Below are 27,299 nucleotides of genomic sequence, written 5' to 3'. Positions count from 1 at the left end.
GTCTAAAGAGATTATCTTGATTGAGACAACTCAATGACCTTTTTTTAGCCTTTACAAGCTCTTCAATATTACAATAATATTTCGCTGACTCTATTGTAATTTTAGATGGATGCTGGGGACAAAATGTCCGAAAAAATATAAATGAAATTGTCTTTTGTGCGCACGGATTTTCCACAGCTCTCCAGCTCACTCTCCTACGCCTCATTACAACGTAGAATAGATGTGTTGCAGTGGTCTTCTGGCCCTTGTCGCAATTCAAAACACCTTGACCTTTTCCAACCCCCAAGGATGTCCCAAAAGCTTTTAAGTTTGCACTGACCAACTTTTTCAAAAAAATACATTTTTACCCCTAAAACATAACAAATATTAAAATAATATAAAAACAATTATTTTGTAATTGAAGATGTAAAATAGGGACAGAATCGTCCAATAGTTTGTATTGATAGAGACAACTCAATCAAAAAGTTGGCCACGCCATCAATAAAGCAAGTTTCATTTTTTACCTCTTAGCCCCTAAATAAAACAACTATTACATTTATATTTAGCTACTTTCTTGTATTTTTAAAATAGAAATAGAGGGTAAAATCGTCTGAATTGGTGCGAACGGAATTTGCCAAGGCAAATGGCTCGCTTGCCCACGCCGCATTACAGAGTAGAATAGATAGATGTGTTGCAGTGGTCTTCTGGCCCTTGTCGCAATTCAAAACACCTTGACCTTTTCCAACCCCCAAGGATGTCCCAAAAGCTTTTAAGTTACTTTAATATACTTGTGATTAAATGGCGATGGTACGAACAATTTCCTTCTCCTCTAGCAATTCTATTATTAAAACAGGACCGAAAGCTTCTAGACCACTTCTAGACAAAGTTGGAAAAATCCCGGCTACATATCTAGAGACGCACTAAGTTGGTATAAGCAAGTTATTTTTGGGTATCCCAGCATTCTCTGACTTCTTTCCAAGCACTCGTAGTTCGAAGTTTCGAACACCCACTACACTAGGCAAAATATCCTTAATTTCTTAAAATATTCTTTTTCAAAAACTAGCACAAAGGAAAGCAACATATTACTTGTATATTTCCTAAGGTAACACTGACGATATCTTAAAGGCCATCTTTATAATGGATTAAAATTTCAAGAATCAAGATATTTTGGGTCCAACTATCATGGGCCCAAGAATATAAACTCCAAGAAAAAAAAAATAGTCCCATATTTGCGTACAAAACATATAAAATGTTTCTGAAACGATTATTATAAGAGTAAATTTAAAGTGCGCAAGAGAGAGAAAGTGAGAGTAAATCTGAGCCAAAGCCCATACATCTCGCGCACAGAAATCTTAATTTTTTATACTGTTCCTCGAAACGTTAAAACAACAAAAGCCAGAAACTCTCAACACAGTTTTGCAATGGAGGCTGAAAGGTAATAATAATATACTGTAGAAAAACTTTGATTAGCTATTTAGTTGTTAAGAAGGATTTATTTTGTAAAACTCAACAATTTAGAGTGATGGGCTGTTCACTTTTAGGAATTAGTGAGACTAGAATGCATTGTGTTTATTGTTTGAATGAGTTGGGCCAAAAACACAACCTTCATACACCTAGTGGAAATTCTCCAACAAGAACATGTTTTAATTGGAAAACGTGCATTTTCAGGCTGAATTCTCCACACACATCAGCAATCAAACTTGAAGTTTTTGGCCATCAACTGCAGTTTTCTCAGGTATGGAAATACTTTTCTTTTGGTTGATGGTGGTAGTTTAGTTGCATTCAGCATTTCAGGCCTCTCAAGTTTTTAAATTTTCATACACTCTTACATTTGTGAATCCAGTCTTCTTATTGGATCAACTGATTGAAATCTCAACATGAAAAGGTTGGGGCTTGTCTTAGGATTTAGGAATATATTATGCCCAATGGCACAGTCTTGCCCTCACTGGTACTATTTTGAAGTCGGAGGCGTTTTTTATCATCATGTTTGGCAGAATCGTAGTGCACTCTAGGCCTCTAGCAGCTGATGGCCATCCAATAAAAGAATGACGTCACAGTTTGGTCTTTTCATTATTAGTTACACACTTACACTTTTTCCTTAAGACTACATAATGTGATATTCCTGATACTCGTTATGTTAGTGAAAGTGATTGAACTCATAATTTCCTTGCAAAAATCCCACCCACCTAAAATATTTTGTGGTCTTGGAGTTTAGCACCTTAACTTGATGCTTTAACTCTTATTTAGCACTTTGTAATGGGTTCTCTGTACTAATGAGAGGTTGAGGTTGTTGTTTTGCAATAGTAACTTCTGAGAAGTACATTTGTTCTTTTTCCTGATACACGAAGGTTGTCTTTTGTCATTTTTGATATCCATGTCACAGGACCCCAACTCTAAGCACCTGGGAACTACAGTTTGGGATGCCTCAATGGTGTTTGTCAAGTTTCTGGTAACGTCAAATTCTCAAGCAGTTTAACTTCTTTGTACAAGCGTTCCCAAAAACATAAGAATACAAAAAGGCTTGTCATTGTGAATAAAGTGGTTTATGCCCTTTATGCATGCTATAGTTAATTTCTTCTCTTGATAATACCAAAAAGGAAAACGTAATTCTGAACTCTTAAGAGACTCATAATGCAGTAATCTAGTCTGTCAATGACAATGTGTTATTTATTGATCTATCAACTTTTCTAGTTTTCGTTATATGCTCATATCAAATCATTTTAAACCTATGTCCAATTTATGTCTTCTTTTCTGCTGACATTATTATAATGTGGTTCCATTGTTTAGGAAAGGAATTGTAGAAAGGGTAGATTTTGCCCATCTAAACTGAAAAGAAAACGTGTCATTGAACTTGGAGCTGGTTGTGGAGTAGCTGGATTTGGTGAGGATTTTTTCTTTCTTCACAAAATGACTAATGATAGTCTAAAGAACATGAACATTGAATTGTTTCAGCTTTAAGTATGTACTATTTGTAATGTTTTATCTTCATGCCACCCTTTGGCTGTGATGTGGTGTGCTACTTTCAGGAATGGCATTACTAGGATGTGATGTAGTTTCAACAGATCAAGTCGAAATCTTGCCGTTGCTAATGAGGAATGTAGAGCGAAACACTTCAAGAATCATGCAGATGAATCCTGATTCAGGTGTGTCTTAAACTTGGCATCACTTCTAAAGTCAGTCGTTGCATGCAGGTTTTAGCTTTGTTTATTCCATCGTACCAACTAATTGCCAACTTTGTGATGGCTGTAATAGGTGCTTAAAGTGGTTGTAGTCATCTTTCTTTTTGACCAATTGATTTTATTGTCTAAAATTTTACATAACGTATACGGTTGGGATCCTTAAACTTTTTAAATTTGCTCAGGGGATTACCTTGATCGCAACCTAGCTCATGGTATCAAATGGTCATAAGATGTAAGGCGTAACTTATACTTGGTTGTCGCCGGTTATTAATAGTCCTAAGGATAATACAGCTTGTTCGACTCATGTTGTAGCTTTTCCAAACAACTCATCAATGTGGTTAGACTCTCTCCTCTTCCTCACTTTTCAAATCATGGACATGGCATACAGACTAGACACTTCTCATCTCTTTCTTTTCAAACCAAACAACATGTTTCTTACCCATTATTTCCTTTTGAAGTGCCGGTCCTCAATCTTGAACATATACTCTTGTCTATCTGACGGGAAAGCTCGTCTCAGTACTTAATGATAGTTTAAGCTGAATATCTTGGTGGTGGTTTTTGAGCTTCTGTCTTTTCTGTTCACCTTTTTTTTTAAACACTTCCTTACTATTTTTGTATTATATTTAGTGTGTAATGTGGGGATGGTTGTAATGGGGTAGGGAAGATTGATCCTAGAATGTAGGGATGGTTATATGAACTCCACCTTATAGTGACTCCAAACTTACTCCACTCCTAAACGTGGACTTACAAGATGAATTAAGGGATAATTTGTTGTGGAGGCATACATCTCATGATGGAGAACACCCCTCACAAAAATATCAACTCAATTGAATATGTTTAACCATGTCAAAAGTGTTATCGAAATTAAACAAATCTGAGTCATTGGTTAATTTCATAACATTCTAAACGATTTTTGGCGAGGTTGTATATCTTCAAATGAGCTGACCTATTTTGTGAGAATGATCTCTATTGTGTGGAGAACATCTTCACTAAAAATCAACTTCTAATTCATTGATTTTAGTGGTGAAGTTCATTTGGAGTTCGTTTTAGTGAAGTGCGTATATACCATAGTTTACCATACTTTTTACACCATAGTTTATACCGTGCCTCGCAATTTTACGTACAACATGAATTATAGCCTAATTTTTTGTGGATGTATTCAACTAACCATGAAGATCACCTCTACTATATATATACAATCCTTCTCTGAAAAATAGTTACTTAAGTTAACTTAAAATAAGTACGTAAGAGCATCATCAACGCATTGTTATTTTTCATTTTCAATGTGACAGTTGACAATTTATTTAGAAATTTTCGTCACCAACGCGTTGTCAAATCATCGTTTTGATTTTAAGAATTGTCAAAACTGGAACCAAAATGGTGAAAAATATAGAAATGGTGTGCACGGGACAACTTGACCCGTCCAAGAGTGGGTCGGGACTACTTTTGCTATCCAACAATTTTTTCTTTTTTTTTAATAGAAAATTAAACTTTCTCGATTTTGTAACGTTGGGCTTTAGTAACATTGGGCTTTTGTACCGTTGGGCCTGAACGTGTACTTGAGTGGTATTAGATTATGTTTTAGCGTACTAATTTATTTAAATTTTATGTTGTAATCTGTTTTTATTGTTTACGTGTATGTTTTTCTTTAAATAAAATTGTATTTTGTTTTAATGAAAGTATATTTTCTTGAAAAAATGTGTTTGTTTATAAGTTGAAATTAAAAACAAATCAACTCAACTAGAAATGAAAAACATTACAACTTAATTTGAAATAAAAACACAAAACATCTTATAAAATTCTACGGAATTAAACAAAATACAAATATTACATATCCTACACTTAAATTCTAAGAGGTACGACTTGTTTCTCCACCACACATTAAAGGATTGCATTGATTGCATAAGCCACACCCTAGGGCAGAAATCTACTGCTTCCTTGCAAAAATGACATACAGGTATGTCAACCTTTTTTGAATGATAGATGTTGATATTTGAGGGACAATCATCAACATCACACTTTAGAAGTTTGTCTTCCAATGTTCCATCATCATTGCTAGCTATGACCACTATCATCATGCCGTTGCATTCAGGTTTTGGGCATTTGATGTTAATGTATGGACATGAAGTAGCGTAATGACCAACTTTCTTACACCACTGACAAATCTCAGGTGTAGAAATGTGGACAATATTTGATCCACTCATATTGGTAGTTGAAGTTGAGATAGAAATTGAAGTTGAGAAAGATGAGAGAATGAAAATGAGAAGCTGAAGTGAGGAATGAAAATGACTTTGAATATATATGCAAAGGCCCAACGGATAGAAATACATCCGTTATGAATAAATTCCAACAGATAGAAATATATCCGTTGGGAATAAATGCCAACGGATATAAATTGATCCCCCTTAGGAATAATGCAAACGGATATAAATTGATCCCCCTTTGGGAATAATGCTAACAAATATAAATTGATCGGAGGAATAATAAATTGATCCCCTTTTGGGAATAATGCTAACGTATAACGTATAAATTGATCCCTTTGTTTTAGTGTATTTTTCTTTTATTATGCAATGCAGTTTTGGCTTGGAATCTCATAGGCTTATTAGTCACGTTCACATGTGCTTGATTGTTCACATGAGAATTTTTTTGTCTACATAACAAAAAGCATGTATAGATTCTAAACTTGCTATAATAATTAAAACAATGTAATAATTAACGCAAAGAATAGATTCACTAGCCCCCAAATATCTTGAATTTAAATTAACGTGATGTAATAATTAATTTAATGCATAAAAATTTTGGACATAGTCTCCTTTGTTTAATCAACATAATTCATATACCTAAACCTGTTAAGATTCTCAAAAACCTAAAATGTGGATATCAGTAGCAATTCTCTAAAACATCAACACAATGCAATTAAAATCTAAAATTGGATATATAAAAAAAAATTGAAAATGTAAAACATATAATAAAATTACCAAGGCTTCCAATTCGTTTGTCATCTCAGCCATCCTACGCTCAGCGTTTGCTCTTTGCATTCGTTCTTCGTCTAAATAGCCATAATACTGTTGAGTGTGCTTAATTAAACTAGCTCGAATCCCTTGGTTGATTTGCATTTCATCTGATAATCGAGCATGCACTGTTTCCTGCATTATGTCAATATTGTATCTAAGTTAAATATACATAGTGTGTTTAAATTAACATAATGAAATATAAATATACCTCATTAAACTGTTGTAACTCAGGTACAAGCACTGAACGCTCCAAGTAAAATGTGGTCTCCATTCCCTGAGAACTAACAACGCGGTATGACCATGGGTCATATGGATCACTAGGTGGGGGTGTATAACCATGATATACTCCAGATGTTCTTGTGGAACTTGCAGGTTCTGGGAATTAGACGTCTCGCCTAAAACTCTGACTAGTTGCAACATCCATGTTTGCACCTCTATACAGTGGACCCGCAGATATGCTTTTCCTAGAAATTTTCCGCCAATAAGTCTCATAATCAAGACTGGAGTTCATATCAACATAATCTGTAAAACACGGCCACACACTCAAGTACTCAACGCGATACCGTTCAATCAAATTCTCTTAAACATTTATGGCACGCATATCTGTGGGTGGGGGAGCAGGAATATATGTATATACAATGGTTTGCCTAGTCACCCTATCTCCAAAGAACCAAGCACGTATATCAGGGGCTTGCAATATGAATCTTTTTAACGACATTAGAGTACTATGCTGACATATATACATATTCTCAAATTGAGAACCTTGTTACGGACTCCAAACAATAGATCTCATACTTTTCGTCTCTATTTGGATCCTAGCAGTTTGAAGATCATTATGGACCTCATCCCTTAATCTAGCATGACCGTCTGTAGCCCATCCCTATGGGCGAGGCCATAAGTCCTTATCTCAATCCTCTCGCAGTATAGGGTTTAAGCAAGCCAAATACTCATACCACCAGTACTGAAATAATCAAATGAAAGTCTATCTAATTAATTTAAATTATATAATATTTAACTAACAAAATAAAAGTTTATATCTTAAAAGTTAAATCCTATTGAATTACCTGTAGTATCCAAGTAATTCCGTTGCATTGCTTCTCTATTTGATTTGTTTGTACAAACAAATCAAGCCCTCAGATATAAATGTGCCATGAAAGCACCTCCCCTACCAAAAATCTTCCAAGCTATCAAGGTCTACCAAAGACGCTTAACCAACCAACTGAACCCCATTTTTCGTTGTAAAACCCACCCACTTGGCCCAAAAAATATAACAAAAAAATCCTGATAAACTCAACCTCCTCCGCAGAGTTTGGGTCTAAATATAGGGCGTCAACTTCATGTTCTAAACAATAATCTACATCTAATCGATGCATGAATTTTTCTCCGACGTGCAGGTACTAAATGTATCTGCCATCCATATTCCCTGGAACAAGTCTACCTTCAAAATCAAACAACGAAGACAGTAGAGTCTTCAACCTTTCAAAATAATCTTCGATACTTGAATCAAACAAAACTGGCTTCTTCTTGCCCATACTTAAATTCGTTAGTATTGTAAAGTCAAGTGGTGTGATACCAATCTCACCACATGGAAGGTGAAAAGTGTGCGTGGTGTGCCACTATCGTTCCGCCAATACAAATATCAGTGGACGATCAGTCCGAATGCTCGTACACGATATCAATGGACCAAAAGGTGTTCTCAAAATTAGAGCTCTTACGTGCTCCATTTCCTCCCCTCTTTCCACTAAATGACTCTAGAAGTCTTTAATACTCGGCATTGTACATCTCTATTTCGTCGAACTCATTTTTTACACGTTGAGGCATTTAATCAAATAGTTAGTATACGTTAAATACTAAACACAATTCTAAATCAAAATCAATTGAACAACGTTCATAAACTCATACTTACTCCGTTAGTGTTATATAAACACGAAACATGCTTGTCTGGATCGGGAGCCAACTTCGGATGATCAACAATACTCAATCTCCATGGAAAATTGAAATCCCCAGTACGAGTTCACTCTCATTTTCCCGAGGATTTGAACTCCCCGAGCCACGCATAATAGTCTTTTTACGTCCAGCTCGATGACGTTGATCCATTGCAAAAAACATAAACAAATTTGGTTGAAAAACGAATTTTTATTTGGTGATTGAAGATTTGGGTTTTGAGTTATCTTGCTGAAGCTCTCGCGGGGAATGTTACTGGAAGCTTGTGCGCGCGTTTTAAATAAAATGTGTGGAATAGGGGACGGGACAACTATTCCCGTTTTAAAAAACTTTAGATTCGCACGGGACAACTAGCCCTGTCCAAATTTTTTTACCCAAATTTACACAAACCGCGCTGGTTTTTCCCTTTGTTTTAGAAATTTTGAACTGCCAAAACTGATGAGGTGTCACAACACAAAATAGAAATGCGTTAATGATGCTCTAAGTAAAAGGGGTATTTAGATTTTGGTCCTAACAATAGTTGGTTTATTAGGGTTTGGTCCAGAAAAGCTTGAATATTAGGGTTTAGTCCTAGTTTTGGTTGTTGATTGTGGTCAATCTGTTTGTATTTTTGAAATGGCAATAATACCCCTTTCGTGCAACACTCACGTGAATAAGTAAAGTTGCCATTGGAATCCCACTCAAATTGACTTGCTACGTGTCACAAATCTAATTGACAAATAAATCAACGACCAAAACAATAGATCATCTTTTGCAATTCGAAAATTATACGAACAAGAAATCAAACAAACCATTCATCCTTTACATGATTTGAAGAAAAAACCAGCTCTCAGAGCTAAGTATGGTGTGAAGGATGAGTGGATCTTGCCGTTTGAGGTTTTCCCACCATCAATATCCCGTAATTCGGGGACAAATCTACTGAGACGGTATGCTCGAATCTGAAAATTAAGAGCCAGAATGATAAGGATTTGCTTGCAGAGGCCAAGAGGTTAACGTACTTGAAAAGGTTCACTGAGGGAACCATGCTGGTTGGGGAATTCACTAGGATGAGAGTCCAGGAAGCGAAGCCGTTGATAAAAAACATGCTTCTAGAAGCTAGTTAGGGTGTTCTGTACAGCAAACCTGAGAAGAAGGTCATGTCGAGGTCAAGTGATGTGTGTTGTGGCTCTTACAAACCAGTGGTACAACATATATGGGGAGTCGGAATGGAGGAAAATGGCAGAGGACTGCTTATCGAACATGAAGTTGTACTGCGAAGATGGCAAGCTGATCTTCCTGCCTTTGATTTTGAGATTGAATATATCAAAGGTGATTTTAATTTTTTACCAGATTTTCTAACACGAGAATTTTTACAAGGATCATGAGTACTTCCCAGAGAGGCAAAGGTCGTGGTTATACCACTTAAGGCCGGGGAAAAAACAAAGGAAAATATACTTTCCTTAATAATGAAGAAGAATTTCCTTCTTTCACAAAATATGATATCTCGGTAGAAAGGAAAGTCTATGAAAGAGGTTGTTCTTACTCCTTAGTAAAAGGGCAGATCAAACAGTCATTTATCTTCAACCAGGTGATGAGCAGTGGATGCCTGACCCTTGGGAAATTCAAAGAAGATATTTTGATACACAATAATATCCTGTTGTCGACAGTAAACATAGATATACCTATGAGGAAATATTATCTCGGGCTACTTCTACTGTGAAAATTTCCTATACTTATCAGAAGCTAGATGTTGAATATAGTCCTATTGCTTATAGTAAGGCTATATTCAAGAGATTTATCTCTTACAATGAATCGGGTCTAGATCCCAACAAATGCAGAAAGTCAAATTTGACAAATATATATTATAATTATTGGGATTATATCTCGGCTTGCACTAATACATTTTTATATCAAAATGTTCACTGGAAACACTCATAGTTTATTAAACTATGTTCGCAGTCAATTAAGACTGATTACCCTTACTGGATTTTTCAATGGTAGGAATGTTTTGGTCCTGAACTAGAAATTCTCTCTGAAAACCTTTTAGATCTCTTTCTAAAATGGATAGAATATTATCCTCAATTAAAGGGGAAAGAAAATATTTTTATAGGATTACTATCCTTAATCTTTTATACCTTATATTGTATACCTTGGATTTTCAAGTTGGATTTTAAATGTAAATATAATCACCTTAAAGTTCCCGTTTTGAAAAGAAAGTTCTATTCCAGATGGTAGATCATTTTTCCAACCGAAGATGCTATTATTAGCATTAAGAATGATTTAAAATCATTCATTGAATAGACTCCAAGAAATAATCCTTCAAAAGAAGTGGATACAGGGAATCCTTTTGAAATGATGAAGAATTTTATTCGATTCTAGAATCCTAATTTTACAAAGAGCCAAATTAATGATTTATATATGGAGAAGCTTAAGAGTCATTTTATGACTTCTTTTAAGACACCTTCAAGTGTGAAGCCATATCCTCCAACACGAAGGATAAGTCACCTCTAGAAGCTGCAGTACTGTCCTCTCAGCAAGATGATGTCTCTATGACATCTAATAATAGTCAGGAAGAGGCAAATCAATTTGTTTGCCTAGCAGGAGAAAGTCGGCCAGAGGAAGATTTGGGTGACAATTTTAACCTTACTGAAGCCCTCACTCAAATTTATCCAGTTTCTTCTAATCCTCCAGAGGAACCTACTGAAGATACCATATGGGATATATTTCATATAAGGCTCAACAAAAGCTCAAGACTACTTCCTCTAAAGAATAAGGAATAACTTGGTTGTTAATATCTAGTACGACAAGACTGATATTTTTTATTGGCAAACATGATTGGTGCCTATGGCCTATGCAGAGTTGAATTATTCACTAAAGCCAAAGTGAATAGTGAAGAAGCATTATTTTGTTCAAGATAAGAATTCTTATCCTTAAAGTAGGAATACAAACAAGAATGTTTTGTTAAGGTGGACCCCTAAAGATGACTTCCTAACTTTTGCTTGCCTCAGAAATCAAAAGGTAAATAGGAGTTTTTGCATTATTACAAGGTTGGGCCACTCGGCTGAAAGGATAAGAATCCTTATAATGCAAATTCCTACTTTTGAGGATAGCAAAAGGCAAGATGTCATCTTCAAAGTCCACCTTGACAAAACATTCTTGTCTATATTCCTGCTTTTAAGGATAAGAATCCTTGTTTTGAGCAAAATAATACTTCTTAATAATTTATGTCTTCTTCATGGGCCATATACACTAATTATTTTTGCCAAGCATGCGTCCTTATCTTGCTGTGCTGGAAATTATTGTTCTTGACCTTCCTTATGCTTCAGAGGAAGTAGTCTTAATTTCCTGTTGGGCCTTATAAGCCTTGTGAAAAATATCCAATATGGTATCTGTAGTATGTTCTTCTTTCAGATTAGAAGAGACTGGATAAATCTGGATAAGAGTTTCAGTAAGGTTAAAATTGTCATCCAAATCTTCTTATAGGTGGTCTTCTCCTGCAAGGTAAGCAAATTGATTTGCTTTTCCAGATGTCATAGAGACATCATTTTGCTACATTTTCAGTGGGTGATTCATCTTTAGTGCTGGAAGAGGGCTTAACACTTGAAGGTGGTTGGAATAAAGTCATAAAATGACTCTTGAGTTTCTCCATACATAATTCATTTATTTGTTCCTTGGAAATATTAGGATTTTGAAATCTAATAATATTCTTCATCATTTCAAAAGGATTTCTTGTATCGATTCCTTCTGAAATGCTGCTTCTTGGAGTTTGTTCAATATTTCAATGAATGATTTTAAATCACTTTTAACGCAAATAATTTCTTCTGTCGGAAAAGTGATCCACCATATGGAATAAAACTATCTTTTGAGAACTGGAATTTTAAGGTGAGTATATTCACATTTAAAATCCCATTTAAAAATCCAAGGTATAAAAGATTAAGGATGGTAATCTCATAGGAATCTTTTTTTTTTCCTTTAATTGAGGATAGTATTATGTCCATTTTAGAAAAATGTCTAAAAGTTTTTCAGGGAGAATTTCTAGTTCTAGACCAAAACATTCCCACCATTGAAAAATTTAGTAAGGGTAATCAGTCTTAATTGACTGAGGACATAGTTTAATAAATCATGAATGTTTCCGATGAACATTTTGATATAAAAATGTATTAGTACAAGCCGAGATATAATCCCAATAATTGTGCTGAACATTAGTCAAATTTGACTTTCTACATTTGTTGGGATCGAGACCCCATTCATTGCAAGAGATAAATCTTTTGAATATAACCTTGCTATAAACAATAGGACTATATTCAACATCAGGCTTCTGAAAGGTGTGGGAAATTTCCACAGTAGAAGAAGAAGCCGTAGATAATATTTCTTCATAGATATATCTATGTTACCGTTCACAACAGGATACTGTTGAGTGTCAAAGTATCTTCGCTGAATTTCTCAAGGATCAGGCATCCACAATATTTATGTGATTATATCGTAATGCAATCGAAATTTCAAAACAATAACTGAAAACCTTTTCAGTTATAGCTTTTTTAAAAACTGATCAAATAACTGAAAAACGAACCTATAAATCCTATTTGAACAGATGCGTCCTTTCCATTCAAAAGTAAACAAACACATGCATTACACAATAGCTTGATAGCTAGAAACTTTTTTCTCACCAATGGCACTACCTCGAAGAAGAAGACGCCAAACGAGCACTGTACATCCCCGAATTATGCCAAAGATACTTGCACATGGTCATCATTGCTTGAAATCAAATTTGTATCCAATGATTGGGAGTTGCTCGGTTATGAGAGTTCATTCATAACCGATTTTGTTCTGAAGAACAAAGCATTTCTAGGCTATGTGATTCAGACCTAGCACTTTTCTGAACTCTATACGTCCTTTCAAACATTTCTCACATTCCACCAATTCCTATTCCAAATTTGGATTTCTGCCCAAACGGTGTTTGGATCATGGCATCTTCTAGTTAAGGTATTATTTGTCTGTGTGAAGAGCATTTTAGAGACACCAAATTTTATGTATGCAAACCCACAACTCATCAATTGCGTATGTTGCGTAGGCCTAAGATTAAATTATGGACAGAGTGTATGGGCATGTTGGTGCATTCAATTGAACATTTACAATTCACCATAGTCCGACTGTCTAAACCAAACCACCATACTATAGTTCAAAGCTAAGACAATAAAAACAAGAGTGTCATCGTCCAATTCGTTGAAATTTTCAACTCCAACATTTTGAAGTGGAGAAGGTTGGAAAACCTATATTTGTCCTTCAACACTGAACACATTCAGATGCAGCCTGGAGTTTTGGCAAAGGGACATCTACATTGGTCTCTTTGGCTCTCCACTTCAAAATGTTGGAGTTGAAAATTTCAACGAATTGGACAATGACACTCTTGTTTTTATTGTCTCAGCTTCGAACTATAGTATGGTGGTTTGGTTTAGACAGTCGGACTATGGTGAATTGTAAAGGTTCAATTGAATGTACCAACATGCCCATACACTCTGTCCATAATTTAATCTTAGGCCTACGCAATTGATGAGTTGTGGGTTTGCATACATAAAATTTGGTGTCTCTAAAATGCTCTTCACACAAACAAATAATACCTTGACTAGAAGATACCATGATCCGAACACCGTTTGGGCAGAAATCCAAATTTGGAGTAGGAATTGGTGGAATGTGAGAAATGTTTGAAAGGACGTATAGAGTTCAGAAAAGTGCTAGGTCTGAATCACATATCCCAGAAATGCTTTGTTCTTCAGAACAAAATCGGTTATGAATGAACTCTCATAACCGAGCAACTCCCAATCATTGGATACAAATTTGGATTTCTGAAGCAATTGGAGTGGACCATGTGCAAGTATCTTTTGGCATAATTCAGGGGGGATGTAGAGGCTCTGGTTGGCGTCTTCTTCTTCAGGAGGTAGTGCCATTGTGTGAGAAAAAAGTTTCTAGCTATTGTGTAATGCATGTGTTTGCTTACTTTTGAATGGAAAGGATGCATCTGTTCAAATAGGATTTACAGGTTCGTTTTTTCAATTATTTGATCAGTTTTTAAAAAACTGTAACTGAAAAGGTTTTCAGTTATTGTTCCGAAATTTCGATTGCATTACGATATAGAATCACATAAATATTGTGGATTTGGATCGGATCACATAAATGGCATGTGGGAGCCCCGCTGTAAGCCCAAAATCAGTTGGAAAAAGAAATACTAGGCCCATCATAATTCCACAGAATTATGGCTCCATTCGATGTACCAACAAACTAGGGATATATTCTAGTAAGGATAGACAAATCAATCAGAGATTCTCAAAGGTTTCTGCTTCTTAAATACGGAAGAGTTTTCTCAGCCAAGACTACATTGGATGTTCTATATTCAGTAGAGATCGGAGACTTGATCCCCAAGGGTATGTACACAGGCACTGAACTGAAAGGTGGTGCAGTCTTAACTTCAAATCAAACCAATCCGTTACTATTCTCATTATGTACATTTTTCTTTCGTTGTACGATACTTAAACGAGTGATTTTCAAGTGTGTTTGGGTAAGATCTATTCTCTTCAGTTTTTGACCTAACAATTACGAGACTGTGAATGTCCAAGATGTGACATTGGACACAATGTATAAAACCGACAGCATTATGGTCCTCCCAGTCAATCTCAAATTCTCCCAGTCAATTGAAATTAAGTAACCCTGACTGGTGGTATATGGCTAAGATTTTAGGTATGTTTCTCGAACATACATACCATAGCGCACATATGTACTTACCTACATACGTGCGTAAAAATCTAGAAGGCTAAATAAAGAAAAGAAATGACCGATCGTCATGGAGTACAGCCATTATGCGCAAGCTCCAACTTCAGCAAACTCTCACTCATGAAGTATGTTTTTTTTTAAGTGTTGGCTCTCCATATTGCTTGCATTTGAAATACTGGATGTGATGGTGATAATTAATTCTCTAACAAGAACCTTACTTGGTGAGGTAGGTTCATTTGGCTCCATCGAAGTTGCAGAATTAGATTGGGGGAATCAGGAGCACATAAAAGCTGTTGGTCCTCCATTTGATTACATTATTGGGACTGATATAGTAAGTTCATTAGTTCCAACTGATGCATGAAAACACAATGCCTTACTGTATGGCCTGTGGCACAGTGATTCCAAAACTGTTTCAAATGATGGACCTGATTGTGCGCAGTGCTTTATATTACATCTATACAAGGCCTGATTTGGTATAGATGTAATGTCTTCCCCTGGTTAGGTTCTACTTCAAGGAAACTAATAACTGCTATTCCTTGTCATATTGATCTTTTTTTGTAGGCATTCTAATGGAATTGGTTAGTGTAGCGTATGAGACTTTAGGGACACAAAACAGTAATAATGAAATGAGGGATGTTAATATCAAAATTATAAGGATTTTTCCATTTTGGAAGGTTGTTGTTTTTCCTAACTGGAAATTGATTCTATAGAATTTATACAAGGGTTTGGAAACTGATTCGTAATAGAATTTCAATTTCCAGGCGTGAGTTATTTACTAATTACATTGAGCAGTCATTTTACTAGCATATGGACGACACTTGTGGTGTGAATGAACCATTAAAGAGTGGTTGGTTACCGTACTTTTATTTCTGAATAATCTTACTTTCTGACATCAATATAGCTTGCCAGAGGCTTTCAATAGTGGAAATTAGATGCATGCTTTTAATATTAAAGTTATTTGTGGAGACGTTTTTAGTTGTGGTGCTTAGCATTTATTTTACTGGCATATGTGACAATACAAATGAGTTGAATTATTAATAATAGAGTGCTTGATTTCTATTATACTTCTACATTCAAATGATCTTAAAACATCCTTACGAAACTATAGCTTGTCTATTTCTGCATATATTCAGTAGCCAATATCCCCAAGGGACGTCAATCCTGTATTTCAATGCGCTCGCTACCTGCTATGTTACTTGGACACGCCATATTTAATAAAAAACAAAATCTGTGTCGGATACATATCCACATGCCTGTCCACACATATCATATGTGATATATACTTTAATTTTTTATATTTCACCTATCCATGTCAGATACAGACACATGTCATATCTTTGTACATTGGATGAAGCGGTAAAAAATGTTCCAGTTCATGTAAAGAGTTGAACGTAGTAGTGGTTTTGTTGTCAGAATCAGAAATAAGAACAGAGGGTTTAGCTTTGTTGTTAAATAAAAAAAATGTAACTTGGGTTTAGCATTTCATATTTCCATGTGTCAGTCTAATTGGTGTTTTGTATCTTCAACTCTGCTGTCCGTGTCTGGCAGTAGCAAAAGATTTATTGTCAATAAATTTAGAATTTATTGTACTGAGTATGGCTTCAACTTTCTTGAAATTCAGGTTTATGTGGAGCATCTCTTGGACCCACTCTTGCAGACAATATTTGGCTTATCAGGACCTAAAACTACGATTTTGGTAATCTAGTTTTTGGTTTCATTATGCACGTAATGTAAACTTTCAATATGTTTCTTTGCAAGATATTTTTGTTCTATTTCACCGGTCCTGAGTCCTATTTTTGCATTCTTAATGCTGGAATTTTCTTCAGTTGGGGTATGAGATCCGAAATACCGTTGTTCATGAACAAATGCTTAGTATGTGGAGGGACAACTTTGAGGTCAAAACAATTCCTAAATCAAAGGTCTTCTACCACCCTTTTCAGTCTTTAGTTATTTCAGAAGTTGAATTGCTCATTTTCTGATGTTGAATAATGATCCATGCAGATGGACAGTAACTATCAGCATGACAGTATCTATCTTTACATAATGGAGTCAAAAGCTCGAGGGGACTGCTCAAGAAGTGAGAGGCATGATCAAGAAAACAATGAAGTTGAAAAAATGGAGAAACATGAAAGCAACGATGACGTTGAGAACTGTGATGGAGCAGAGGAATTGGAAGATGGTGGAGCAGAGGAATTGGAAGATAATGTTAAGAAGGAAGTTTATGAAGTTGAGAAATCAGTTGGAGTCGGCCCTGGGGAGCTTAGTGACTGGGAAGCAAGGAGATATGGGTCAATGGCAGCAAGGCTTCTACAAGATATCAAGATAACCTGAAGTTTCTGATCTGTATGCGTCTTATAGTTGTTGCCAGGCATGGAAATTTTGGAGAAGTTGAGTATAGAATTTGCTCCGTCGGTCATTATGAATGACAAACTGACTACATCATGACCTTTAAGAATTTCGGTTCTGAACTGATGTCAGTGTTATGGCACTCTACTAACTTCCTAATTCTCCGATCCACAGGAACGGCCGAACGATCTTTGGCACCAACTACAAGCAAAAGTTGAGGTGACAGACCTATAGGATTCATGCCTTTGATCCCCACAATTCCCCCCTAAAAACAGATTGCTAATTAACAATGTCAAAACCTGTATTCTTTTAGAAGATTCATAGTAGTTTACAACAGTAAATTTTCTGGAACAGTGTGCTCGTACAACAGGCAAATGTTATTGTTATTGTTTCCTTTGACCCTGTTTGTGCCAAAAATCATATGCAGTTTAATTTTGCTAGAGAAGTGTGATTTGACCATTTAAACGAGGTCAGATGCCGGATCAAAAACATGCAATAAGCTCACAGTCCTTTCTAAAGTGCTAGCAAAATCTAAATGCATACCTGAAAGAGAATTTCTGAAATAGCAGAAGTTGTATTCTCGGTTAGCATTTAGCAGTAGACATTATGTAATTATATTTCTTTGCTGGATAAATTTTCACTAAAAACTAAATATTATACATTGCCCTGGGATATTAAGGTACATGGAAAATCAAATTAAACAAGTGTCTGCTCATGTTTCACACTTTCACCTGCTCGTTCTTCTAATGGCTTTCTTAGGGTGGAGGGACATGGATAGCCAGCACAAGAGCCCATTACTTGAAATTGCACTGAGATCTTCCGTGAAATGGCTAACCAAATGAAACATCAACTAACAACGAAGCATTTCTCAAACAATTAAACAATGAGATGAGAAGACAGTTGCCTCTGATACATGTATTAACTTCCATATTGAACCAGTATGAGAATGGTTATACACTATTTCCTGAATAACTTGAGTACCTCTTAAGTATGATTGAGAAGTTTTATTAGATTCAACAAGCATAAGTGAAAACGTGTCGCAGAAAATTCCCAAATACAATTCCCTGGGCATCCAGGATAATCGAATGCAATTACGGATAAAGAGTTATTGGGGCCCAAGAATAAAGATTTTAACGTTCACGCACTTATGCTCGGCAAAGTCTAGTTTGAAAACCCTGAAATTGATTGTAAGACGATACCATTCTCTTGCTGTGTTGGATAAAATCCTCATACAGTCATACACCGTCTTGAAAGTTCTCCAGGTAAACAAGGCTTTGAGTAGTCGAGCTATGAATTCGCTGAAAACCACAAGGGACGAGGACGAACAGCAGTGGAATTAATCGTACAAATTTTCTCAATGTTACCAGAATCAAGATAAAAAACACCTTAGACACATGTCGATCACAGAAGTAGATACAATTCCTTCGGCGGATAATCCGATGTCACGGACAAAGAGTTACTAGGGCCCAAAAACAATGCACGATCGCCTAGATTTTTAACCTCCACCTAGTTATGCTCAGCAAAGTCTAGTTTGAAAACACTGCATATATTCAGTAGCCAATATTCCCAAGGGACGTTGATCCTGTATTTCAATGTGCTACATGCTATGTTACTTGGACACGCCATATTTAAGAAAAACAACATCTGTGTCGGATATGCAGGGCAGTCTGGGGACAGGCCAAAATTAGGACCCCATCTAACCTAATACCCACTAGACTACAAGTAGATTTAGTCCAGTCCAGTCCAGTCCAATAATTGCAACAGACCACTCAAACATTGGGCCCAATGACCATTTGTGTAAAAGACTTTATAGAAGAATAATCAGTGTTCTAAAAAATGCTAGGCGGTTTTTTTTTTTTTCTAATCTCTATTAGTAGTATAGCCTATAATTATCGTGGCCTCTTAAATTCATCCGGGTATTTTTATGACGCATAATACCCTTGATGAATAATAAAATCAGATGCCTAGATATATTTATTAATGAGGACTACTTTGTCTTTGTATGCCTTTATAAATTTTCAGTACCGATATTGTCCTTAAATAAAAATATTGTTTAACACCTTTAAATAGGAGCAATCAGTCTTTTCATGTGGCACTATATTAGAAAACCAAATCCACGTCATTCTCAGATGTACGCCATACTATAAATGTCATTTAATTATCAATAATTGGGTTATTTAATAAGAGATTAAGAAAAGGGAAAATCTAATCAGAATACGAACCGATTCTTTTCTCTTCTGTTTCTCATAATTTTTTTTTCTCACAATGAAACTACTACTCTCATATTGGTCCATGCATAAACACCAATTGAAAAATCTAATAATCCTAACTTGGAGATAACGGAGGTGGAGATATACAGGTAACCTCCGATTTCTTAGTTATTTGTTTCTGAATCAATCTATTTCATTTTCAATGACTGTTGGTTCCATTGATTTTTTTTTTGAAGTTGTGCTTAAGAAAACTTGATTATATCACACTTGACCCCGTTCAATGATTGTTGGTTCTATTTATATCGCACTTGATTTCTATCTTCATATCTGCTTAAGAAAACCGTTTTCTATTTTTTTGGAATGACTCAGTAGTGTTTGTTTAATTCGAGCTATGGATGGATTTAGTTGTGGACTTTTTTGTGATTCACGGTAGAGCTTTGTTTCACTAAGAAGTCGAACAAGTTTTGGGCGGATTAATTCTTTCTCGCTTTTACATTTCAACTAATCTATAAAAAAAATTGATTCAATGTGTTTTAGAGTATATTACGCAGAGTTATTCCTCAATTGTGGGTGTAGTGTGCTCTTGCTTTTCGTATGGTCTTCATGTGTATAAGGGAGTTAGTTGATGCTAGCTCAGTTAATTGGTTGGATAGAAGGGAAACACGCAGAAGGACAGGAGGTAAATTTTGCTAATTACGATAAATCTTTCAATCAAGGTACTGATACATTTAAAGGGTATGGAAAAGGAAATGCAAATCATGAAATTGGATTCAAGATTTATGGAGTTAACACCACTTTCAAAGATTATAGTCCAACGGGTATCACTTTTTCTAAATATACCAATTCAAGTCCTGATTCTTTAACTCAGAGTGGTGAAGCTGTGAATAGATAGGTTGAGCCAGGTAAATTTTTTCATGAATCTATGTTGAAACAAGCAACTGTTATGCCAATGCCAGACATTAGTGACAAAATGCCAAAAAGGTCGTTTTTGCCCAGGACTATTTTCTCGAAATTACCTTTCTCCATGAAACGAGTTGTTGAGTTGAAACAGATTTTTCACGCAAGTTCTCACTCGAGTATGGAGCGATTTATCGAAGATATAGTTCAAGAGTGTGAGAGAAAACCGAGCCCAGGTGAGTCGAAACAGTGTGCTAGATCGATTGAGGATATGATCATGTGTATTTTGCGAGCATGTTGTCCGATACTTGAGCTAACGAAACCAAGTACTGCACTCATACAAAAGAATGCAGCCAAAACATAGCCAGACAGTTGGATTAACGCACTCGTGATGAATAAATTTCCCAGAGATATGAGTTTCAAACCCTTTTGATTTTTTGTGACCATTGTCTTTAGGATATGGAGTGCGTATTGTTGTTGGATTGAGTGTGATTCTGCAGTAGGAAAGGTGTAGATATGGACTATATGTTTGTTTTGGTTTGTTAGGAAAGTATACGAGAACTTGATGAAGAGTCAAATATTGTTCTTAACAACAAATAAAGAACACAAGAAAATTTGTTAAACATGGGTCAAGCAAGTCATGTTTGTTTTAGAGCTTGATGGATCACTCTGAAGCGATTTTATTACAGTTATAGGTCAAAGCTTTGGTTCAGGTGAAAGTAGTTAGGTGTAAAAAAGATGTATTTGCATCCCTGCATCTTGATTTCCCTCCTCTTGCTCATTAAATGACCAATCTATTAGTTAAAATTAAATGCCAACTTTTCTCTTATTGGTGTTATTGTCTGTGACTTGGATAAATTCCCATGCCGACTGACTCAAGTTTTTAATGCTTATAAGGAAGAGTAAGATATGTTGTCGCCCCGCCTTTACCTTATGGGCTGTGAAAAAGCTACAAGTCCCTCGCGTGGTCTTTGTTGGTACAACCTGACTCTGTGAACTTGGGTGCTTACGGCGTAGAACTTGCATTGAAAAATATGGAGTATAAAGCTATGGATGATAGTACGATAAAAAAAGGTATGTTATGTTCTTCTGGTCAGTTTTGTTGCTAATTTTGTGAACCGAAACGAAAGACTTTGGCTGGATTGTGGATGCAATCGTGACCACTATATTTTAAAAAGTGTCTCACAACGCAGTGCCAATGACCATATTTCTCACTGGGGTTTTATACCCATCGTCGAGCCCTCGAAGTATCTGCTCGATTCCATATTTTTCCCTTTTTTCCTCCATTTTTGGGATACTTTTGACTTTTGATTCAGAATTGTTTTATTTTTAGTTTGCAATATGAGTGTAATCAAAATTAGTTTGTATGTCACTGTTTTTTCGGTTATAGTCTCATCATTGCTATTGTAATCAAATTGGACTTTGAATTTTCAGGTTGAAGCGAAGAAAGTCGTTCCTAGGGATGATCAACACATTCTCAATAGAAACAGTAGTAGCATTCATGGATCACGGTGTCCCCGCCGCCGACAAAAAAGATATTTGTAGGAGGTTTAGCATCCACCGTAACTGAGAGTGACTTTAAGAAATACTTTAATCAGTTTGGGACAATTACAGATGTAGTGGTAATGTATGACCATAATACTCAAAGGCCAAGAGGCTTTGGATTCATTACTTACGATTCAGAGGATGCAATAGAAAAAGTTATATTCAAAACTTTTCATGCACTGAATGGTAACATGGTTGAAGTCAAAAGAGATGCCCCTAAAGAGTTATCCCCAAGGCCTAGCAGGAGCCTGCTAAGGGGATATAATTACAGTCTGAGTAGGGTTAATAGCTTTCTAAATGGATACACTCAGGGGTACAATCCGAACTCGATAGGAAACTATGGAGTAAGGATGGATGGGAGATTTAGTCCAGGTTATGGTAGTCGAAAGTGGATTTCCTCCTTTTGGTCCTCCTGCTTATGGAATAAGTGAATTTCGAGCCAGGTCTGAGTCCAAGTTATGGGGGCAACACAAACTTCAGTACTAGCCTTGCTATTAATCAAAAGAAACTTGATATTAATCTTTTTGTTAACCTTTTTCGGGTGAGTTTCTTTGGAGAACCATGTGGAGAATTTCAGCAGTTTGAAAGGTAAGTGTTTTAATTTTTATTTTTTAATTCGTTCTTAATCTCATATATCATTTGTTAGCTTCAAGTAGTCATTCAACATTTTAAACAATGAGCTAGTGGAACTATTTTGGACCAACTAACAGTAATTGCATTGATCAACACCTGGTATATATATTCACACCCATGTATTTGGTTTGATTATGCCTTTCTTTTCATCAGGATAATGATTATGACTAACTAACCTGTTATTCTTCTTCAAAGTTATGATTTTTTTTATTTAAACTTTTAATTTTCTTTAATGTATAATTTTCTTTTTTTCCCTCACACAAGTAGTTTATCTTCAAAGGCAAAGTTCAGTTGTATTTAATATGGTTTTCAGCAAGAATTTTACTTGACCAAGAGACGGGATAGTATGGACACAAAGACTGAAAGAAGAATACAAATCACTGATTGCATATACAGGCCGGTATGAACAAGTCAAATGATAATGATTGGTTTAGAATATCAGCTGCAAATCCAGAAGGAACAAAGTGGACTGGGAAATGTTGGTATGTTCACAATCTGTTGAAGTATGAGTTTGATATTCCTGTTACTTATCTTACTACTGCTCCTGAACTTTTGATGGAAAAACTCACAAGGTTTGATTGGTTATTTTTGTTATTGTTTCTAATTAATTGTTGGGGTTTTGTTAATTAAATGTTTTTTTTTAAAACCCAGGTGTATAGAGGAGGAAAGATTTGCCTCACAGTTCATTTTAAACCATTGTGGGCGAAAAACTGGTATGTGGAATGTCCTTTTTTCTAATGCAATTTAAGGATTGATGGGTTGGTTTCCTTAGAAGTTGCAATTTTGTTGTAATTACCTTGGTGCATGGATGTTAGTAAGTTATTGTTTTCTCCTTTTTTGATTCTTTGTATGTGTTCCACTTTTTTCTCATGTAAGTACTTGAGTGTAGCAAAGGTATGTATATCTAAGTATCTACCTATAGATTGTAGATTCCACAACAGCTCAATAGGGTGATACTGGGGAAGTATATGGTTCCCCCAAGAAGTTGGTGTGTCGTGTGTGTAGTAAAACTATGTACATATGTCTAATACTAGATATAAGTGAGAGAAAAGTGAGGGAGGGGAAAAAAAAAAAAAAGGGGTGGATGAAAAAAAAAAAAGAAGAGTTGCCCCTACTCTTCTCAAGAGCTTACTTGGCCCGTGGATTGCAGGTTGACCAGAAACTTCATATATGTGGTATATGCTACTAGGATAACTCTTCTTCGTTCTTACAAATCTATATGTGAGTTCAGGATCATGCAATTCTGTTAACAATAGTTAAGTTCTCCAGGAGAAATGGATGCTAGTATGAAATCGTTTTATAATTTTTCTTTAGATTAGTTTTAGACAACTCTGAATACTACATCCTTTGGAATAGTCAAGAAAGGAAGACTGTAGAATTTTTCAGTGGAATTCAAAGTAGATGAAGCTACTTTGATAATCCAAGTTTGAAATACATTGGTTCAGCTGGGGACCAAATATAGGGGTTGGTTTAGAAGAAAATTAGTTTTAGGATAAGATAAAATATCGACAAAGTGAAGGTAAACCAGGACGGAAAGTTTTTGGTTATCTCTGCTTTTTTTTCCCATAGGAAATCCACATGGAGATTGGAGGGATTTTGGGGAAACCTTTCGCTAGGATAGCCTATGTTTTTTAAGATTGTCCAAGGCAAGTAAGGCGCCCTGGCTGCCAAGGCGGCAATGTTTTGTGAAAATAGTTGCAGGTTGTCATCAAAAGCTGTCTCACTATCGAATGGGTTAGTTTAGAAACCTCTGCACTTTGCTTCACCCCTAATAACTTAGAGAAAAATTACATCGCCATATTCAGAGTTCCTAGAAAGGTAGGAGAGAAACATGACAAAGATAGTGAATCAGAGCTCACAACAATTACATTGGCCCTAATCCATTGTACAAGTGGTAAGTAGATGTGTTTTTGGATTCCAAGTTGGTTGCTTCCCTAATCAATGAAGCGCCAAGATGAATATATATATATATATATATGTGTGTGTGTGTGTGTGTGTGTGTGTGTGTGTGTGTGTGTGTGTGTGTGTGTGTGTGTGTGTGTGTGTTTTCGGGTTCCAGGCTTGGATCTCTAATATAGCAACGTTTCACGCATTAACTTTCATGGGGGTTATCCTCACTTCTATTTAAAATAAATTTCGGGACTCATAAATTTTCACATTAATGAGTTACGTTATTAATCTCCTCGTTCTCAATCCTTCAACTTCTTCTCCTCAAAAAAAATAAAGCCTAATATAAAGGGGATTAGATGATGCGTTTAATATACAATTACATTTCTCCCAGTACAAAATGGTCATTTCAGAAATGGTACCCTCAAGTCTCAAACTCTAAGTTCATCTGATTTGTTGTTTCATTTGATGTTCATTTGATGTAAATTCTCCGATTTGTTTTCTACTTCGCTTTAGGGGTGTATATTGAAGAGAAGCATTATCATTCAATTTGATTGGTGTTTTACTGTGGATTAATTTACAAGCCAAGTCATGTAGGGAAGGCGATGAAGTAATTGACTTCACTAGGCAGTTAAAGCAAAAGAAGGGATGCCCATTTAAAACGAAACTGTAACTCCGGCGTCAATCAAGCTCCAAAATTACTTTCGCCAGTTTCCTATCCTCTGTCCAATAGCCAATTGCAGGTAAGCAACTTTTAATTATATGTTATTTTTTGAATTTCTAAAATTGATAGAAATTAAAGAAAATACATTGTTTCTGTGTTGCTTTGATTGTTGCCAACATATAAGTGTTGTATATTTCATGTTCTAAAGTTATAGAGAATATATATATATATATAAGTACTTTTTGTATCTTCTTCTCGGCGTGTGGGGGTTGACTGGGGTTTGATTTCATATATTGTAAATGATAGAAATTAAAGAAAATACATTGTTTCTGTGTTGCTTTGATTGTTGCCGACATATAAGTGTTGTATATTTCATGTTCTAAAGTTATAGAGAATATATATATATTCTTATGTTAATATGTGCTCTTGCTTTTTATTTTCTTTTATGGTGAAGAATTTGTGATCTTGCTGGTCATTGGTGTATCATTTTTATATTTGGTTTTCTATTCTTTTTTAGACAAGGAAGAGCTTTCTCTAGAGAGCTGATGCAGGACGTGAACTATGAATTCTAGGACTCAGTTAGGATGACATACTCGCATGTATATGTTGGTACCCTTTTCTTTCAATACTTTTATGACTTCTGTTATTTTCCAAAGGATCATCTTAAAATTTGTATGCAACAAAGACACCTATCAACTGTACCTACATGTTTCCCCCCTTGATTGTAACAATGATTCACCTTATTAAAATAATGTAACACATTTACTATAGGAAATAGTGGATTGTTCGTGTCACTTCTCTCTAGGATACTGACTACTGAGGGATGTGAATGTTGTACATGCTAAACAAGGCACTATGCCAGGTAGTGATTCATATGAGTTATACATAGGTTTGAATAGAGTAATTGTCCTCTGTAGAGCAAGATATGCAAAAGTTTCATTAGGTTACTGTAGTAACCACTAGACCACCACTAGAGCCGTGTGATAGACTATAGGATGATTAAACCATATTTACATTGATAGTGAGTGGTGTGGCTGTGGGTGATTAAACCATATTTACGAGGTGTTGGATTCAGGGCACATTTTAATTGTTTGTAATTTCATGTCATACCAAAGATTGAAGTCCATGTGTATTGTCACAATATATTTTGGACTTTATTCATACTTTCTTGGCCCACCTGATAATTAAGACAGAGGCTGGACATCATCAACTTCAAAATTTGAACTTCACCTGAATGTTCTTCTTTGTACACATTTTCCCCATAATCATATAAGATACCCATACAAAAGGCTTAGAATCAGCGGTGAAGCTTCTGAGGATGAAATACAAGCAACAAGGAACTCTCTGATTAGCAAATATGCAGGACACAAGCCCAGTGTCGATGCTATAGAATCGGAGCATGACAAGATAATTATGCAAAAGTTTTATGAAAGGAAGAGACCAAAACTTAACATCAAGAAAAAAGTGGGGGATGTAACTCAGCCATGGGTTGTGCTAGTTGTCACAAGTAGATTTCAAACTCCTTCCACCAACTTCGTCATAAAGACAGTTGTCATCTTTGCAGTACTTGTTGTGCTTAGTGTACTCTTTCCGACAAAGGATGGATCGACTCTACAGGTGTTAATATCTCTTTTGACAGCCATATATTTCATATATGATCGTCTGAAGAGCAAACTCCGAGCTCTGCTATATGGGTATGCATACTGATAGTATACAGCGGTATCATTGTTATTTTCGTTCCAAAACCACCTATTCTTTCATTCCTTATCGTTCATTGTTGGCTCTTTCATTTATTAATGTGATTACGCAACAGATCTAGCATCGCCTAACTAATGGAATAGGTACTTTTCGTATTGTTCTTCTTTTGTCGTGTGTTGTATGTTCCAGAAGCAATGGTCTTAAGCAAAGAACAACTAGCATCGTGATAAAAAAGATTGAGTTTAAAATGAAAGTTGCGACAAAAAGGCATGTGGATACTATGAGTCCTCACTTTTCGAATCTCAAGCAAAACAAATAAGGCAAAGAATAGGTAGTAGTACAACACAAGTTCACATCTATTCCCATACAAATGTTCATATGGATGGTACAAGTACAAGGACCACTTCGACTTTAGTTCACGATGATCAATTTCTATGTGATAAACAGCAACAAGTAAGCATAACTGTTTTTTTGGTATATATAATCAATCAACTTTTTGTTATTACTTCGACCTTGATCTTTAATTATGGTTTTGCTCTCTTTATATACCTTTGTTATC

At 35.7% G+C, this 27,299-nt stretch overlaps 1 protein-coding gene and 1 pseudogene across 1 annotated transcript; both read left to right on the top strand.

Moving 5' to 3' along the window:
* The first annotated feature begins 1,222 nt into the window (after positions 1 to 1,222).
* Positions 1,223 to 17,605, top strand: LOC147482368 (S-adenosyl-L-methionine-dependent methyltransferases superfamily protein). The gene is made up of 9 exons (XM_086576651.1): positions 1,223 to 1,414; positions 1,648 to 1,714; positions 2,363 to 2,428; positions 2,767 to 2,860; positions 3,006 to 3,122; positions 15,091 to 15,191; positions 16,482 to 16,556; positions 16,687 to 16,779; positions 16,862 to 17,605. The coding sequence occupies exons 1-9, from the start codon at positions 1,401 to 1,403 to the stop codon at positions 17,189 to 17,191; spliced, it is 957 nt and encodes a 318-aa protein (XP_086432777.1). The 5' UTR covers positions 1,223 to 1,400; the 3' UTR covers positions 17,192 to 17,605.
* A 2,436-nt stretch (positions 17,606 to 20,041) lies between these two features.
* LOC147482367 (uncharacterized) lies at positions 20,042 to 26,877 on the top strand (annotated as a pseudogene).
* The last annotated feature ends 422 nt before the right edge of the window (positions 26,878 to 27,299 follow it).

The sequence above is a fragment of the Coptis chinensis genome, chromosome 8 (genome assembly GCF_015680905.1).
Source record: "Coptis chinensis isolate HL-2020 chromosome 8, ASM1568090v1, whole genome shotgun sequence".
Classification (NCBI taxonomy): domain Eukaryota; kingdom Viridiplantae; phylum Streptophyta; class Magnoliopsida; order Ranunculales; family Ranunculaceae; genus Coptis; species Coptis chinensis.
This window is presented reverse-complemented; position numbering and strand designations above follow the sequence as displayed.

Coding starts and splice junctions, on each gene's coding strand:
- LOC147482368 (XM_086576651.1), top strand. Junction 1,715..2,362: donor ATCAACTGCAGTTTTCTCAG/GTATGGAAATAC, acceptor TCCATGTCACAG/GACCCCAACTCTAAGCACCT. Junction 16,780..16,861: donor AAACAATTCCTAAATCAAAG/GTCTTCTACCAC, acceptor TGATCCATGCAG/ATGGACAGTAACTATCAGCA.